We start from the raw sequence: 19920 nt of genomic DNA, 5'->3' as shown, positions 1-19920 counted from the left end.
ATTTCAAAAATAACCATAAATTACTGAAGTTAGTCCTTGATACTCTACTTACATTCTGTGCTCTAATAAGAGTGTAACACTGAGCTAAAACCAAAGCAGGGATCATTACCTTTGGCCGAAGAAGAGCTCTCATTCAGAGTGTTTTCAGGATGAAAAGGAGGTCAGAAGAGGGAAGCTTATGTTGCTGATCTTCGAAGTTACCTGAAATATTAATGCAAATAGGAGGTGTCAAGTAAATTCCTGTTCCAAACTGCAGCTTCTGTAGGAAGTTTGGAGATCTGTCCCAGCACCAGCTCAGTAGCCACTGAGTGAGTGTGATCTTTTGGTCCTTGTTTTTGGCAGCTACAATTAGGACTGGGGCACTGCTTGTTGAATCAGGCACACATGGAGGAGCTGTGTCTCTGGTTCTCATGGTATAAGTTACGTACGAACACAACAAAATGCTAAGGAGATCCTACTGATGGGATGTCATGACGGCAGACCCCTACAAGAAGGATGGCAGTGGATTAATCCACAATTAAGCACCCTGACAAAAAAGAGGCTTTTGTATTTTTCTGCTGAGCACAGAGCTCCAGTAAATGCAGCAGCTGTTGTCTTTACTTTTGTAGCCTTTTAAAGAAATACCAACTGTTTCTTTTGCTCTAGATGGAATACATCAATGTTTCATTCCTCCTCACACCTGCCCTGGTAATGGGCACTCCCAAGTTTCTTATAAGATGCCACAAATCTGCAAGCTGGGACTCACACAGCTAAGGATTCCAGAGGCAATTTGGAGCAAAAGCGTCCCCTTTACATTTAGAATGTGGGAACACTAAGAAGCAGCAAAGAAGAGCGAGCACGGACAGCCGAGCCTTTCCCCCGCTAAATCCCTGTTCTCTCGCTCGTACAGCCCCTTGCCAAGCCCGCACCCCACTGCCCCGCCGTGCATCCCCCTCCCCGCAGCCGGTCGGCGCCGACAGGGGCGGAGCCGCATCCCGGGGCTGTGCACGGCGCTCCGCCCGCCGAGCGCTCTGCGGGAGGCAGGAGGCAGGCGGCGGCAGCCCTCCCCGGTCCATCCTGTCCCAACGTCCCGCCCCGTCCCGCCCCTCGGCATGCGGGGCCCGCTGCTGCCCTCACCTCCAAACTTTCGATGCAGCCCCATCGCCGGGGAGGAGAGAGCCACCGCGGTGAGTGTGCCAGGGAAGGGGGGTCGGGCCGGGCCAGGGGAGGTGAAAATGGGGCTCCGAGAGCGCGCCCGGGCTGGTTGCGGTGGGAGCCGGAGGACAGCGGGTGCCTTACCTGTCCCCCCGCAGCAACTCCAGGGTTGTCCCGGTGCCACGCTGCCGCCGTGCCCGGAGCGCCGCTTGCCTGTGCCATCACGTAGGTGGTTGCCCTTTCTGCTCGCTTGCTGTCGGAACCGTTACAAAACCTTCCTCTTCCGAGGAACTTTCGATGCGATTTGATGCCCACTCCCGAGGGAGGGTCCGTGAGAAACTGGGGAAAAATAGCTCGGTGCGGTGGGTGTGCAAATAAATGCCATCGGATGGAGAGTTTATGCTGAGAAAGAACGGAAAGGGTCTTGTCAATTGCTGTCTGATCTTCCTCAGGCTTCTCCGTTCTAGGACATCAGCTGATCCTTTGCTTACTGAACTGTCCCAGTGGTTATACCACACTTTCCCATTTTATTTCATCCCTTCCTGAGTCCACAGCTCGTCTCAGCTGGAGACCCCAGTGGTCCCATCCTCCACTTTGGTCACACGAGACCAAAATGCCTTTCATCAGCCCAAAGAAGGCAGTAACAAACAGAATAAAAGTGTGGGAACAAAAGAAGGCTTTGCTAAATAGCAGGTTTGAAGTAGGAATCGTTCAGAGACAAGAGAAAATAGCAAAAATATTTTGTGGAAGAAAGGGATGCTATCTTTTTTTTGGCCGAGTTCCATCATCCTCCCTGGATCTGTAGAAAACAAGGGGAAACTGAAATTTGCCTTCCCTCTCACCCTACTACTACAGTGTGTAAATATGCCTTTTGTTTTTGCAAGGAAAAATATGATGAGATCTTGGAGCACCTGACAGTTCTGAGACCTCACTGCTTTATCTGTGCTGCGCTAATGTATGTATGTAGGCATAATTCTTGGGTGCAGGTACACAGGTTGAAGGGAAAAGCTCAGATGACCTCTGAACATCTGCACTGCTTTGGCTGTGCAAATTTTCAGGGATCTCTTACTTTTCCTACCTGGTGGACTAAAGGTGTATTGATAAGGAATCCAGTTCTGCTACCCTTGCTTACACAAGTAGTCAGTAAGTGATTACATTGCTCAAAACTGTGGAGTAAGCCTCTACAAACAGCAACACGTCTCAGCTGCGTACCTCAGCATGCTGCACATCTCAGGCTACACTGTTAATTAATTGCAAAGAAATGGTATAGCATAATTAAGACCAGCTATTTTCTGGGGGAAAACAGCTTCCAGTATGTGGTTGATCTGAACTTTTTGGAAAGAAAAAAAAGATAAATAGAATGCTTGCACTGAGAAATTCTTTGGGATGTTGTGTGGTATGAAAGCAAAACATGAAAGGCTTGTTCACCTCTTGGCAGACTTGTTACTTGTTTCTGGCTGTAGTAGCCAATCACAGCATGCAGATGTACACATACAGCAACTTGGTTAGGAAGTCACACCTAGGGATGTCACTGATACATATTAGTGGGGAAACAGGTAGGAATGGAGATCTGCAGTGAAGTAGATGTGATTTAAATCATGGTCATCACAAATACCAAAGGGCTACATGAAACCACAGGTTTTAACAGCAAGAATATCTCTTTTAGGCAGACCTGAAATCAAGGTGGAACCGTGTAACACCCGGTGGCAAGAAAGTGACATTACTTCTCTCCTCTTGCTTTCCATGGGGCATGTATAAATGGGAATGTAGAACAGTCACTCAGCTTTGGCTTTATCCTCAGTGGCAACCAATGGTGTTTCTTCTGTAAGCCCACTGTATGCTGACATTTCCTTAGTATTTTCAGATGTCAAGCCATGGAGCCTGCAGGTGCATGGTGCTCTCTTACCATGTCATCCAAGGTTTGGGCAGTCTGCATGAGAAAAGGAACATTTCACATAGGGTTGAAGTCCAAGTCAGAAATTGACTATTAAACATCAATTTATCCATCCATACCTACTGTATTATTAGGGCAGTGTTAGGTTAGCTGAGCAGGATTTGGCTCAGCCTGTGTGGGGAAGCCAAGAAAATGTGATTTTGATGCCAGTGGTGAAATTCTCACTGACATTAGTAGGGGAATGATTTGCAGTTCTCTGTGACTGCAGACAAGAACTGATTGGCATCCTCCAAGAAATTGCGTTTTCTCAAGCATTAGTCAAAAAGGAAATATTATTTATATCTGAGTTTTAATTGTTTCTTGTGTTAATTTCATCATGAGTAGGTTACACAGTCAGTTCAGAGAAATGCTTATATTTCAGTTATGCTAGAGTGGTGCTTTTGTTTGCCTTGTGGCACTAACTTTCTTAGAAGAAAGTTTATTAAAGAAAGACATCAATATTTAGTTCTCTAAAACTAACCTATAGGAATTTGGTAAAAAAATGCTTTTTAATTAAAGAAAAATTGGAATATTAATATGCTAATAACAGTCTGGATGGTGCCATTCTATGTAGAATACCATAAGTATTACTGAAAGTTTTGTGCTATATAAACTCCTCTTAGGTAGTGGTTTCAGAAGAAAGGATATACAGCCCAGCTGGATCTTAATCCTGCTGCATTTACTTAGGCAAACTTTGTCTTTGAAATGCTTTTGAAATCTGTCCCAATTTTCATCAGGAGTCATGCCTGAATAATATTACAGGATCGAGCTTAAAATGTAAGGCCAACAGAATTTAAATATATTAAGACAGATCTTTTCTTTATCATGGGATGTAGAACCTAGGTAAGAGGAGGAAAGTGCGCTGCCTTTAGCTCATTACTTCTTGTCATAGTCACTGCAGACTGATTTCTCTGTGTTCTTTTGTTGTTCTGTTTTTCAGGGACAGTGCCATTGCTACTGAAAGGATGGGGCCCCTGGAAGCACTGGGTGAAGAAAACCAGACAGATGAATTGAAGATGGAGTTGTTCACCAAGCCGTACTTGCCAAGATACACCACACCACTCAGTGAACTGGCTCTTGACCCCAAACCAGAATTGAAGGATAGCACAACGCTAGTTGAGGTGCAGATAATCCTCATCTTTGCTTACTGTTCCATCATTCTGTTGGGGGTGATTGGGAACTCTCTTGTGATCCACGTGATCATCAAGTTCAAAAGCATGCGCACGGTGACCAACTTCTTCATTGCCAACCTGGCTGTGGCTGATCTGCTGGTGAATACATTGTGCTTGCCTTTCACTCTAGTTTACACGCTATTGGGTGAGTGGAAACTGGGCCCAGTCTTATGTCACTTGGTGCCTTATGCCCAAGCTCTTGCTGTGCATGTGTCTACTGTTACATTGACTGTGATTGCCTTGGATCGACATCGCTGTATTGTCTATCACTTGGAAAGCAAAATCTCTAAGCGTATCAGCTTCCTGATTATAGGAGTTGCATGGGCAGTCAGTGCCCTGTTGGCAAGCCCTCTGGCCATCTTCCGCGAGTACTCACTGATTGAGATCATTCCTGACTTCAAGATTGTGGTCTGCTCTGAGAAGTGGCCAGGGGACGGGCAGCTTAACTATGGCACCATCTACAGTGTCTCCATGCTCCTGATCCAGTACGTGCTGCCTCTGGCCATCATCTCCTACGCCTACATCCGCATTTGGACCAAGCTCAAGAACCATGTTAGTCCTGGGGCAGGGAATGACCACTACCACCACCGGCGTCAGAAAACCACCAAGATGCTGGTTTGCGTGGTTGTTGTGTTCGCTGTCAGTTGGCTGCCATTCCATGCCTTCCAGCTAGTCAGTGATATTGACAGTCAGGTATTGGACCTGAAAGAGTATAAACTGATCTACACGGTGTTTCATGTCATTGCCATGTGCTCAACATTTGCTAACCCCCTTCTCTATGGCTGGATGAATAACAACTACAGGACGGCCTTCCTCACAGCTTTTCAGTGCGAACAGCGGCTAGACTCCATCCACCCTGAAGCATCAGCAGCTTTCAAAGCCAGGAAGAAACTGGAAGCAAAGAAGAATCAGTTCCCTGGAGACTCTTTCACACAACCTACCAATGTCTAAGATTTCTGACTTTAAAGAAGAAATGCACATGTTGTGGACAAAGGAATAAATCCATTCTGACACATGCATTTTTAATGCATAGTTTTACTCATGAAAGGTGAAAGAAAAGTAGCAGGCAAGTCAAGGCAGGTGATGTGATTTGGGGGGAGTAGGTTGGCACCATGAGAATGTGACTGCACAACTCCAAGGAAATGAGAGAGATTTTGTTTGTGGCTGTCTGTAACATGGTAAGAGACAACACCATCCCTCCCATTCCTACTTGACAAGTCTAAATGACAAAGTCAGAGTTTGCTGCTTTGGCTATAGGAAAGTAAATGGGTATTTTGCAGCACAGGAATACTGCTGTCGGTGGCAGGCAGTTTGTATATTGCATGTAGAGACCAGGGAGAATAGAAGTCTCCTAGAAGAATGAAGCCTGTCTGGGGAAAATAGGCTGTGTTGGTTAAAGCTCAAGCTTTTCAGCCATTTTTTCTCCCACAGGGACCTTTTGTGGAGATAAGAAAAACAGAGTGATACGGTACCATTTTTGACTTGCACTGAAGCACTTCAGACTAGAATATGCTGAATGGATTAGGGGAAAGAAAAAGAGAAAAGGAAAAAATACCAAATTTGGTATGAAGAAAGCTAAAGGTGGATTTGGGTCAATCAAATGGGGCCAGAAGTCATTCCTTATAAATTGGCTATGGTTATGTTGGTGAGAAAAATTGCAAGCCTGGGACCTCATCACTAATTCTCTGTAGATCCCTACCTTTAATTCCATATTTGGAAGAGCTCACAAACACAGAGCTTTAAAGTGGCATTTGAGGGAGGAGATGCAGGCTCAGGTCTTTTATGAGCACTTCATAAACTGCCAATATTTTAATTTTCAAGACCTGGTTAAATGTCTGACATGTTATTAACTCCACAGGCTTTGAATTGTTGCTGCTTTTCCCCTGCGTAATAAAACAGCAGATAATTTTGATCTTCTGGAAAGGCTGCTAGATGGTAATGTGCTTTTCCTTATTGTGGTTTTATGTCACACACTCATCTCATCTTGGAGCTTTTTCCATCTTTAGCTTTAGTAAAAAATAAGAGAAACTGAATTAGTGTAACCTAATAACAGTATGCTACATTTATGCGATAACTTATCAGTTATTCTGCATGCTGTAGTTAATAGTTAAATTCCTTTTTTGCTCAGGTATAAAATTTTAATCTGTTTACTGTGCAGTACACAGCAATGTTCAACTCTTCTGTGTCTTTGTTTAGCCTCTTTGAACTCATTAAATAGACGAATAAAATTTCTACCCGCATTTATTCCAAGCTGCCCCACTGCTTATCAAGAACAAAAATAAGCGTGATAATTTCACTTGGAGTCTCTTTCCACAGCTCCATTTCAGATGCCTCTTTTTTTTTCCTGATTTTTCCTCCCCCAGTGTTTCTGTGTTCCTAGATTTGCCGTGTTCTCTCTTAGAAACTGAAAAACATCAGAACTCCAATACTGAAGCTTTAGCAGTGTAGCAATTTCAGATATTTATCAAGTGGAGAAATTCAGCTTTACGTATGCAATATCTTGCCACCATTCTTTAAAAATCCCTGAAATCATTTGTACTTGGCTTTTTCATGAAGAGAGGAGGGAGGCTTAGAGAATTAGCTAGTGTTTACACCAGGAAGAAAAAGTATCCATCATTATTAAGCAGTTATACAAAAATAGATTAATTCTCAAACATGTGCTTTCATGATATCATCCACAAGTTGTTTTATTCTTAGTATTAACGATATCCGAAATGTAAGCTTGAAACATTTATTGGTGTGGAAGGATTACAGAAGTAAGCAATTATTATGGGCATCAATCACGTGTCAGTTGATTCTGAACACTTTGTCAAAAATGTATTCTTTCCACAAATAACATCCTGTATTTAAAAAGCAAATACTCTTCCTCCACCTCTGGTTAAAAGTTGTTTCAACTCTTTTATGTCTGTTTTGGTGTGATACATAAAGAGTTCTGAAGTAACCATGACAGTGTCTGCTGAAGCTATAATTGCTGGGCTAATTCTCAAAAATTTTAAGGCTGCTTTGCGTCATCCTGGATGAAAGTGATTAATTAGTAATTACCTTTCAATCTATTTTATGGAATCATTATGAGCTTCCCCTGCTGCCCTTGTGTTGTGACAAAGTTGATGCACTAATTTCTCATCCTGCTTTCCGCTTGGTGCACAAATTTCTCACTGTGATTTTCACGTGGAGGAAAGCACTGCATTGATGCCTGCTGTGGGGTGACAGACCTCCACACGGTATTCCACCATGTGGTGTGGACTCCACATCTGCCACAGTGGGATTCACTGTAGAATCCCTTTGTGTTTTAGGGACATTAGAAATTTTCTCACCAAAAGCAATTGGGTAGCAACATCCTTCAGAGTTCCCCCAAATCTCAGCTGTCAGAAGAATATGGAGAACCAGCATTAGTCCTCATTTCCTTCTAAGAGAAAAGGAATCTACAAGTAAGCTGTAAGCATGAGATTGAGGAGTCACCAGAGGATCCCTTGTTTTTCCTGAGCTGGTTCTTCTTTGCTTAAAATAGAAATCCAGATCTCCCCATTCACACAATAATGCTTTAATTAATTTTTTAAAAAGCACTATCTCCTTTTCCCATTGAATAGCTTTATAGTTTTATAGAAAGCCAAGCAATGCCAGCAGCAGCACTCATTTAAGAATCTGCAAGGAGGAGATGGGACACCTAAAATGAAATGTCATCTCTGATCAGAGCAAGAATTTGAACTGACATGCCTCAGTTCTCAGGAGAATGATATAGCCACCACACTGCAGCCTCTCCTGTGGTAGCAGTATATATCTTCTTAGAGCTGTCTTGTATACAAAGCAATTCAACATCTAATATGATTTTATAGGTGAGTGGTTATAAGGTTTGCATGGTACCTGGGTTCCAAGCCAAGGATATGAAAACAAATACAGTATTTAAATTAAACCCCAAGTCCGTTCTTCATGAGTACTTCTACCATAAGGCACTGCACTGCAGACAGGAGAACAGCAAGGTAAGCAACACCATGCTAACGTCTGGGTGGGTCTTACTGTAGGCTCTCCTTTGGGGCTTATAGAAGGGAGAAGTACCAACCACATGGCTCTCATCCAGTGTTATCTGGGATCTTAGTTACTCATTGTAGAGTAAGAATACAAGAATGGCGGTGTACAGTAGGAGATAATACAAGAATGGTGATATAATAGATAGCCAAAGGTTACCTATAGGAGAAACTCACCAATTCTGAGACCTTCAATCTAGATGGAAAATTCTGAGACTGGTCACCTAAACTCCACAAAGGAGCAATCTCCAAAAAGAGATGATGCCTTAGTGGTGGTCAGCCCTTAAATGAAGTCTAGGAGAAGTGGAGTCAAGCTTCACCCCGTCCAGGAGTACAGCTGAATCACCTTCACCTGTGTTCCCACAGCTGACCCGACACTTGCCTCAGCTGGTTAATCAGAGGTTCAGGCTGTGATTACCAATTTCCTATATACTCAGCATTGTGCTTGGGCATCCATGAGAATGAGCATCTCTGCATAGCTTAGCCACAGCAGAATTGAGAAGGCACCTCAACAGGAATTTCAGAAGAATTAAGTCTAGGTGTATAAGCAACTGAAAAAGAAGGGTTGGGGTTGCACAACAAATGGATTAGTAAACATACATTTTAGTATATAAACTGTACAACAGAGCTGTGCAAAAGATGTTTGTGGGGAATAACAGGCAGCTGCCCCACAGTTGGTATAATTGTATCTTGGATATAATGTGTAATGGACATCCATTGCCAAAACATTAGTAACCTAACAAGAATAACCAAATAAAAACTATTATCTGCATTTTATCTGTCAGTTCTCAAAAAAACCCATGGAATTTACAGATTAATATGATCAATTTCCTTGCTTCATAGTTTCTAAATTCCCTCGAGGACTTTTCTTATATAAATTGAGATTGACTTTAAGGGATAAATTCTGTCTTTGAACCCATGTGTTATTACCTGGTACTATTATTATGAATACCACTCCCCAATAGGGGAGTTGCTTTGTGGCATATTTAAGGTTCTTTGCCCTAAGGAACTCAGAAATGTATGTAAATCCATTCAAGGTTAGGGGTGTAGAAGAGCGATGTTTTTAACAGTGGATCAAAAATGCTTATTTGTGTAATCAGTAGCGATTTTCATAACTCATCTTCATGTTTTGAGGATATTAAAATAGATATTATTTTAAAAGGAAATTATGCAAAAGCAGTGAGGAAATCTGAATCTGAACTTAAAAAGTCTGAGAACGAACGGTTGCCTTAAGGAGCAGAAAAGAGACACAAGCAGGGTCAGTAGGATCATCACCAATTTATAGACTTTCCTCCTCCCCTTTGTCTGGGCAGTAAGAGATACATGTTGCAAAGAGACCAGGGCAAATGAAAACACCAATCAATTGCATGCACAGAGCAAAGCGTTGCCCAGGAAAACTGAGGAACTGCAAGGGGGAAATTCCTGCAATAATCTGAGCCTTTAAGTTTGTGTCATGTTCTCAGGCAAGAAAATCTGTACCTGCACATTATTTTACCTAGATGCAGAACTGGTCAACAGCTCTGTGCTGTTAATATGCCAGTACATGGGATGAATAATGTGTACATATCCCTTATAAGGCTCATTTCAGATGGGATATATCTGGAAATTATTGCTTGTGCTTTGCTCTCCCAGTCTTCGTTGAGCTCTTCTGAAAGGAAGAGAGCTTCATGTCATAAAAATTAAAGATTGCGGAATTACATGTCTGGTGATGTAGGCATAATTTAGGTTGAAAAAATGAACTAATGACTTAATATATATACATTGATGATACTGCATAAGAGAAACAGTCTGTGGTTTGCCTCTTGGACCAGGAGTTTGCACAACTGGAATTTATATGAAACAGACTTACTTGTGTGCTTCACAGCTCTCAAAGAATACTCTACTAAACCTGCACTACATGACTTTTCCAATGGCAGAATCTTTACTTAAACATACTTGGGGACAAATTATTTCTGACCCTTAAAGGGGCCAGAAAAGGGGTCTAAAATGTTAGAGCAATTTCCTTTTTACTGCTGTCCTCTAACATTAGAGCTGTTATTACACTCCCACATCTCAATTAGCAGCACTGAGACTTTTGAATTTCCTTGAGGTAACCAAGCTGATGAAGCAGGGATCAGTTTGTGTGGGCTGATGACACTGCAGCCATGGCAGAGCTGACCCAGGGCTGACTAGCTTAGGGCATAGGGCTAGCCCCAGTACCTCCCACAGACTCTAGCACTGATGTGCCTGTGGCTCTGAAAGCAGTGGCTGCTTCATGATACATGATCAGAGTGTGAAAGCTCCTTCAGCAGCACTGGCCTTCCTCATGCCCTCATCAGAAGTCCTACTCATAGCAGAAACTGGCAGCAAGGTCCACCGGGAAGAATATTTTACATGTAAGAAGTGATCATGTTCTTATCCTGAAAAATGCACCGCCTGACCAAGGGTGATGCCAAAATACAAATACTTTAAGGCAGATCAGGAAGCAGCCAAGCAGGAATAGGAGTATGCAGCACCATAATCCCTTCTCAGCTACTGCAGCGTGGAGCATTTACTGCACTAGGAACTGCCAATGGGAGGGGATAGAATAAACTTCATACCCTGGAGAAGCCGCCTCCATTTAAACCTGGTATTCCATTGTCAGATGTATCTCATGGGACACGGATAGTTGATTCAGTCTACTCCCACAGTTGCTAAAACATCTTGCTAGGTTTCTATATATCCTTTGCTTAACTTGTTTGGCAGAAATCTCAGTGTTTTGTTTTTGCGTGAATATCCTACAATACTATATATATATATATATATATTATAATTAAAAATTGCACATTACAGTCTATAGTTCTTTATCTCAAGAAGTGGACCTAATTATTTCCTTGCACTTAATGGGGGTTCCTTTGAACCTGTGACAGACTGACAGAGCAAGAAAAATAGAGGAGTGTTACCTGAGTGCATACATATAATGATAGATTTGTTCAAGCTGGAAGGGCTTGAAGATCAGAATGCTGAGCCCCATCCAGTCTGACCTTGACTGTCCCCAAGAAAGGGGGATCTCTGCTCCTTCAGAGCCATACAGGCTGCATGCATTCCTGAGGCCTAAAGCAGTTCAATTGGAGGGTGATTATTTTGAAATGAGGCTTTAAAACAGGTCTGTAAATATCAAGTTTTACAAGCCACACATTTAAGGAAAACTACATAATTACTTACAAGAGATAATCACACAGAATGAAAAACAGGAGTTCATACTTAAGATTATTAAGACGCCTCATAGCAAAAGCTGGAGACTAGAGATTCCTTTAATTGAAACTTGAATTTGGCTTTATCAATTTACTGATGTCTATTCAGCCACCTCTGGAGATAGGGAAAATGAGGGTACAGACAAGTAAAGTGTGCTTGAAATCATATGGCCAAGTGCACTGTTTGCAGCAGTGTCTGTGTGGGCTCAGCCTCTGTGCCAGATGGCTGAAGGCTTCCACACTATCTGTGGGAACAGGCTGGGAGTCCCTTCCATTTCAATTACTTTGTTAAATAAAACAAGAACTGAGTGAGAAGCTGAACAACATGCTTCTGGTAGCTGACAGCACTTTGTTAGCACTCTCCCTGGCACTGCTTGGGCTGTACCAACCTGCACACTGCAAGACAAAGATTGTGGATATGTGCAACAGGCTGTTCCCAGTGGATTCTGCAGACAGTTTCCCCCTGTCCCATCACTAAACACTCTGACATGCCTTCAGTGCCACCTAAGGATCCACAAAACTCTGAAGGCTTTAAATACCACAAACTCTGTGGGAAAGCTACCAGTCTACATGACCTCACCATGGGGCCAAAAGTACAGTACCTGGCCAAGTTTTATAACCACTGTGTACATATGTTTCCTCGCATGAAGAAGGACACTTTCCATCTTTCTCCAAGGAGTAAGCAAACTCGTAGGCAACAAGGATTTTCTTGAGTACTGCACTTGTGCTCTGACCTAACTTGGCAAATAGCAGCGGCTGTTGTGAGCAAATAGCAGAGCTACTTCTAGGATGCTGTATCTCTCTGGAAGCAAAAATATGAAAACACCAAATATCTATCTCCTGCTGTCTGTGTGGCCAACCTGATTCATTACTGCTGTCACTTTTTATTTGCTTTGCACAGCTACTATTCTGTGTAGGCTTAGAGATAGCAGTTACTAGCAGTAGAGAGACATGGCAACACAAGAAGTCAAGGAGCATGCACTAGCTTTTATGATATTCAAGGGGTCAGGAAAGCCCACCTGGGCAACTAACCAGTTCCTGCCTTGGGGGATGGCTGGTAGAACTTCAGCTATAGGGATACACAGTTTATAGTCTCCTGTAGAGATCCTATGTGAGCCATTTTAGCCTGAGAAATAATAATAATAATAAATTGCAATAATGAGCAGAACTGAGAATGGCAAAAGTGTTAGAATACAACTGAGGGAGCCTCACTGCATACAGCCGGTTCTCCTCCTTTAAAGCAGAAAATCCATGGTTAACTCAGCTAACTGGAATCAACTGCAGGGAAAGGAAAGGAGAAGAACTCACTACATTCAGTAATCTCATTTTTGTTTGCTTTCTTACTACTAATGTTGAAGCAAAAGGGCTGCTATCTAACTCTGTGTATAACTGATTACCAGGATATGAAATGAAATGAAAAATAACATTCTCCATAATTGCTATTCAAAAGCTTAAGCCTGAAAAACACCCTAAAAGGACGTTTGCCGGTTCATCAGTCCTTTTCATCATTCTTTCATTTTTAGCACTTGTTCAGCTTGTGCTATGAATGCTGATTTTAGACATCAGAAATATCTATCTTACCCACCCTTAAGTTAGCTGGAAACCCCAACAGCATGCTCACGTATTATTGATAAACTACTGCCTAGTATCTCTCATACTCACTTCTTCTAGTTCAGTCTGTAAGATCTGGCAGTAACTTCCTCTAATCCTACTTTGTCTTTATTATTAGCTGTTCCTGACAAACTCTAAGAACACTTCATAATCTCATATGCATGTGTTGAATATGTATGATCCAGCTCATTTCTGGCTTCTCTGATTTTCCATAGCAGAATACAGCTGTTCCAATTAGGGAAAAAAAAAATAAATAAATCAAAATACAATCCTTTATATTTATTGCTATGTTTACCACTTCTCAGAGTTATAATAAAGGTGATACCAGAAACCCTAAATCTCTCTGAGTTTATATACTTGGGTGTATTGTGTACTGGCTTGGTACTATACAAGAGACTAGAACTTTGGCTTAGATCTTGATTTCTGTGTAAAAACCCCACAGCCACAACTTCAACAGCTACTTGAAATCACTAATCAAAACCCAATAATGTGACGCAAATAAAGCAGCAGAAAAAGCTACGTACGTGCTTGGCAGAAGAGCAGGATAAGTCAATCTGGACTCTGACCTCCTTACAGCAGCGTATCTTCAGAGATGCTGAACTTTGGCTCAAGGTGTGCTGCTCCTCTAATTTGTCCTGTTACACAGAACACTGGTCACTTTCGGCACACGCAGGAACTCATCACATGGTCTCTACTACTAAAAACAGATTCCAGGTGGGCAAAATATACCGTAATTGTGATGATGACAGTACTATAGTGGCCTTGAAATAGCAACCCTGCCCTCCCACCCCCACCCTTAGCCTGTTGTTTCTCCATTCCTCATCAAGTTTATCAGTTTATTGTGGAAGATATTTTTCCTCTTTGGACCTACAAGTGATTCTTTCACAGGAAATTTTCCAGCTCTGTGTCTTTACAAATCCAAAACAGCTGACATTTAAACAGCGGGGAACAGCCAACAGTGCAAATAAAGCTACAACTCTATCGCAGCTGGGCTTCCTGTTTAAAGCAAATGAAACACTGACTTGTTAAACGAAAACAGGTAGTGAAGAGCAGGCTTCCTCAGACATAGAAAAAGCTGAGGTACTCAATGAGTGATTTGCCTCAGCCTTCACAGGTGATTAGGCTTCCCATGTCTGCCAGAACCCAGAAGCACTAGGTGTGGGTGAGAGGAACAGATTCCATCCCACTGTAACAGTGGAACAAGTCCGAGACCTCCTCAAGGAATTGAATATATACAAGTCCGTGTGGCTGGATGATATCTATCCTAGGGTTTGGAGAGAGAAGGGTGATGTGGTTGGTGAGCCATTCTCCATCATATTTGAAAAATCATGGTTGTCTGGTGAATTCCCCAGTGACTGGAAAAAGGGAAGCATTACTCCCATTAGAGAAAGATAGAGGACTGGGGGACTACAGGCTGGTGAGCCTCACCTCTGTGCCTGGGAAGATCATGGAGCTAAAGCAGCTTCTGGAAGCTGTTTTAGGGCACATACGAGACAAAGAGGTGATTCAAGACAGCCAGTGTTAGCTTCATCAAGGGCTAGATTATGGGCAGATCTTGCCTGACCAATCTGGTGACTTTCTATGATGGAGTGACAGCATCAGTGGACGGGGAAAGGGTGACAAATGTTATCTTTCTGGACTTCTGCAAAGCCTATGACATGGTCTCTCAGCACTGACGTATTCTTATGCTGATAATTTCAGGTTAGATACTTCATTCATGTTTCTCTACTGAAGTTTTGCCTTTCTTTTATCTGAGTTCCTTAGGGAAAATTCAGATCAAAGAGGCAAATTATCAGGACTGGTTTGTTTGTTTGTTTGTTTTTTCCAACACAGACAGACTGAATTGCACTTCTGATCTCTGTGTCAGTGAGCATGTTGAGTTTGGTGTCCATATTGCAAGCTAAAGCACTTACTGCTGGACTTTGGTGGATGAATACCAGTTTCTGCTGCCAAAACCACCTGAGAGATAGAAGGCAGTAAATTTCAATGAAAAGCAATACTGAATCCAGGCTTCCGAATTCCTTACACTCTTTTGAAACAATCTGCATAAGCAATTTACGTGCATGTTTAGCTAACATAGCCTAACTCCTTAAAAGTATGGAAGAACCAGCAGCATCAACTAATGTTTCACAGGGTCTACTCCAAGGCCATTCCTGAAGGCGGATAAGTACCGGGCTTTTATATTACCTCACTCCTTGCAGCCCCAAGCACATATATATGTGCTCTCAGGAACAAACTCGAGCGCTCTGGGGATGAAAAGCTTGCAGACACTCCATTGTCCTTGGTGAAATTCTGGTCCATGCCACATGGATGCAGAAAGGCTGCGCATCTCAGTCCAACAGCCCATCTCCTGGAGGCCAACATTATTAAAGTCAACGGGTAGCATGCAGATTGTATAGCTTGCCACTCTTCTTTCCTCATGGTAGAGCTAACACTCTGGGAAATACCTGACAAGTGGTTTTCAGCAGTGATCCTTGGAAAAAGTGGGTAGTGGTGTATTCACTGTTTTTTTTACAGAATATAGATATTTTTTTCTGTATCAACTCTGAGGAAACACTCCACTGTAACCATCCTGTAACACATGGCAGGCAGACTTCAGGCGGCCAGCCTTTTAACTTGCCTCATTTCCTGACACACCTTGCTGATCACTCCTGGGTGCTTTCCTCCCGGCTATCACCAAGGTCAGGCTTTAGCTTTTGGAAACTGCTTTGGTGATTTGAGTCTGTGGGCAAGACAGCTCACACCCTGCCCCCACTCCTTTCCTAGAAGCACAGTGCTGTCTCTCATTTTCAAGCAATCCTCTTCAGCAAAATGGGTACGAAACAGGGAAACAGTTTATTCAAAATGCCATGAAATGACTTGTGTAATTGCACAGATAACATTTGTATGTCATTATACAAGTGTATGAGTTCACTTGTATAATGTCCAAAACTCATGTACAGCTGCATTTAGAGAACAATCTTTGCAGAGACTGCTGCAGAAGCTGCTGCAGATTTCAGTTTCTCTGGACATAATTTGTGAAGAGAATGCTGAAAGCCAACACAAACAGTTGTTTCAATATCCAACCTACAAGAAGGACAAAATCTACTACAGTGTGAACTGGCTGTTAGTCTTCAAAAACTCACTGGTTTATTTTTTGTTAACACATTACAGATTGAGTTTTACAGCAGCTCTTTTTAAAAGTATGACTGTAGGTAGTGTTCCTACTATAGTTCTATAATGTGACTGAAGGACAGGTAAAAGGGAGATTTGGCTATTAAAGCACAGATGTGCTACCATTGCTTATACTCTTGGAAACACTTAATGCCATTCCTGCTAGATCTGAGCACTGTGGCACCTAGCAACTCTGAAGTACGCCAATCCTAATGTACTTTGGCAGATATTTTATTCAGATGAACAGCGTGCCATTTAAGGTCATGACTGGTTTGTAAATCCATGCTCTACTCACCTCTCTTAAATTATACCAGATCAAAGTATTCTTATTCTTTTACGTGGACAGAATGTAAGACATGCCCTTAAGACATTTTGTTTTACCCTCACTAACTATGTTAGGTTTAATAAAAAATCATTAGTTACCGAAGACAGAGACCTGACTGTCTTTTTTTTCCTTCCTTTTTTCTTTCTCTGAGAGATGCTTAAGGGAAATGCTATGAGAAAATGGAAGGAAAGAAATCAGGCATTGGCAAAGGTACCAGAAGATGATTCTAACTAGACATGAATGATGGGGAAAGAAGGAAAGTGTTTATCATGTAGAGATTTATAATATGTGCTCCTTTGCTGGCACAAAACATAGCTAAACTCTCCTGTTCAGTGCTTTCCAAAGCAGAGCACAAACACACACAAAAGTAGGCACTGCAAGCTTGCTGACCAGGTTCCCAGCTCCCACAAATTCTGTCAGTGTAGTTCAACTGCACCTCATAACACTAAGCCAATTTATATCTCATTGTGGCACCTGCTCAAATAGCTCTTCTCTTCACACACTCAATTTCAGGTAGAATCTATAAAAAGAAATGCACTATGATAGATCTTTTTCACATGTCCTACTTTTCTGCCTTTGGAGCTTTGTTTGGATTATTTGTAAAAGCAGCTTGCATCCTCAAATTTGAAATCCACCCTGAAATAGGAGAGAGAACAGAGCGGAAAGGGGCTCTGCAAGGTTGGGCAGCCATTCAAACCAGGGCATGTGGGGAAAAACTCTGTTGAGTAGCTGGGGGCTCTGTGGTGGAAACATCAAGTTTAGAAGGAATGGAGACGCCTCAGACCACGATTACAAGCAGAGCAGTTGTGGAAGAGTTAGGGACTGGAGTTAAGATCAAAGCAGATAATAAAAAGTGTCTTTGCTGAGATCCATTAATGCCATATCTACTAGGTTTCTTTTTCACTCAGCTAAGTGCTAGAACTGACATACCTACATTAATGGTGATACCCACCAACGTCCATACTTTGCGAGTGCTATGAGAACTGAAAGTCCAAGGACATGCAGTCACCTTAGCAGAAAGGTTTTTTTTTGTCACTGTGCTCTTATTTTCAGTAAAGAGTACCTCTTATTCTTAGGTTGCCCTGATAATCACAAAATTTGAAGAGATCCTGCAGAAAAATATATTCACTTTATCAAATTCTTTAAACCTGACACAGAGTTTTGTTTCTCCTACTCACAAGATGAAACATTCACATTTAGTAACCCAGTGGACAGCCTAAATAGAGACTGAAGCTCCTTGTAGTGGCCAACTGCCTTGGCCAGGATTTCAGCAATGCAATTGTTGGCTGGCAGCTGCTCCTTCATCTGTTCTTTTTCCCATAGAAATTGGGCTGAAATAGTGAAACTTTGGCAAAGACTTTTTTTTTGTTCATTTTTCTTTCTTTTTTGAAAGAAATAACAATGGCAACAGTGCTCATGAAGAGCTTGACTGGGGTTCTCTTTTGCTGAAAGTGGCAGAATACAAGCAACCAGACAAAGAATCAACAGATCCCGTGGCAACCGTATAGTACAGGCTCAAGTGGAAAAGTGATATTGACATATTTCCTCAGACAGTGACTCAACAGCAGTGAAAGATCTGTGCAAGTTTACCAGACGAAAATAAATAAATAAATAAATAAAAAGCATGAGAAAACACCTGTAGGTGTAATTTTCTCTCTTTTTAATTTAATGATACTCATTTGTCCTAGCGGGGAAAGAGCAGAATATATTGTTTTGGTTTCTTTTGTTATGCCATATAGAGACACGATCAAAATATTTGCTGTTGAAATCACATTCTTCCTTTTGTAAGAACCATCTTGCTAGAAGCTACAGCTTTCTTGTCTAGTGAATGCTTGAAGTCACACATCTTTTGAGCAATGTGTTGCTCTCACTTATGCCTACTGAAATTATTCTGGGATTTTAACAGCTCAGAAAAGCAGAAGTTGGCCCAACGAGTATGTGTGCTTTAACATTCCTTCAAAAAGAAGACAATTTTACTTGGCATTTAAATATACCAAAAAGGAGAGGAAAATAGCATCCTTTCCAGAAAGGGGTCCCTTCTGCCTTACACTGTTGGCTGTCCTGGCTTCAGCTGGGACACTGTTGATTTTTCCTCCGAAGTGGCTAGTAAGATTCTGTGTTTTGGCTTCAGGAGAAGAACAATGTTGATAACACAGTGATGTTTAGTTGTTGCTGAGCACTGCTGTATATTTTATATGTGGTGCTGAGCTCCCTGCTAGGTTAGACCACGGCAGTGAATTTTATGCACTACAATGACTGATCTTGCTTACAAACATTGCATATGAATAACACTGTTCCAGAAAGGTTCAGACTAGTGGTGCAGGTTGCCTTTCCACAAAGAGTGCATTTCTTGGCATCCATCAGCTCCAAAGGCTGACACATCTTGATTCTTATTGAGACATTACACTATTGGGTGGACATTCTATAAAAGCCAGCTTCCAGATTGATTTATTAAAAAAATGAGAAGATATCCATCCCAAAAGTTACTGTAAAAATAAAAGTACTATTCTGGAAGCTATTTTCTGTATTGTGATATAATTTCACAACATTTGCACATTTTTTTTATGATAATTTAGAACCTTATTAAATGGAGACACGTATTCTTGTGGTCTCCAAGCCTCAGCAGCTTTGATGTACTCCTAATGCAGTAGATGAGTGAGCTGAGACAGCAACTGACAGAAGTAATAAAATAGCCAAGGAAAAACAAAAACTCTTGTCTGTTCTCATGAGAAACATCTATTTCCAATAGGATTTTCACATTATTAAGAATCCGGGAGACATTTCTTGATGGTTTTCATTAATAATGAACATTCGAGGATTTTACTTTGAAAGTAACTCCTTACAGGAGCACTTACTTTCCCTTCACCATTTTCTCTCTGGCAGAGGAAGGAAGCAATTTCACATGTTCTAAAAAACAATAATAAAAAAAAGGTGAATTATCCTTGAAATTTGGCCTGCAGAAATCTGTAATCTCATTTGAAATTGCTAAGAGAGTTAAAAATGAGATTCATTTCTTTATATTTTTAGGAGAAGATGAACACAGACTCTTCGCTTTAGTCTTTATTTCTTGATGTCCCACTCCCCCCATTTTTTTTACCTGTTTGCCTTGTATCTGACTCAGAAGCTGGAATTTTCTCAGTACTGATCATGGTCTCAAAATAACTTATTTATATGCATAAGCTGAGGCTCAAACTGGCATACAAGGCAAACTCTTCCTTTATGAATCGGCTCACCTATGCTGGAGATTGCAGCTTGTGTATAAAAGGTCACACCAAAAATTACCTACAGTGTGAAGAAGTTCATTTTCTTAGAGTATCAGAACAATGGAACAAGGATGGATCAAAGGTCTGTTTAACCC

General features: G+C 41.7%; 1 protein-coding gene across 1 annotated transcript; it reads left to right on the top strand.

Annotated features, from left to right (window-relative positions):
- The first annotated feature begins 1014 nt into the window (after positions 1-1014).
- On the top strand, positions 1015-10000 carry NPY2R (neuropeptide Y receptor Y2). Its single transcript, XM_072335692.1, has 2 exons — positions 1015-1166; positions 4008-10000. Exon 2 carries the CDS (start codon positions 4033-4035, stop codon positions 5188-5190), a length of 1158 nt encoding a protein of 385 aa, XP_072191793.1. The 5' UTR covers positions 1015-1166; positions 4008-4032; the 3' UTR covers positions 5191-10000.
- The last annotated feature ends 9920 nt before the right edge of the window (positions 10001-19920 follow it).

Source organism: Excalfactoria chinensis, chromosome 4 (assembly GCF_039878825.1).
Source record: "Excalfactoria chinensis isolate bCotChi1 chromosome 4, bCotChi1.hap2, whole genome shotgun sequence".
In the NCBI taxonomy this organism is placed as follows: domain Eukaryota; kingdom Metazoa; phylum Chordata; class Aves; order Galliformes; family Phasianidae; genus Excalfactoria; species Excalfactoria chinensis.
The sequence above is the reverse complement of the archived record's forward strand: the minus strand, read 5'-3'. Positions and strand labels throughout refer to the sequence as shown.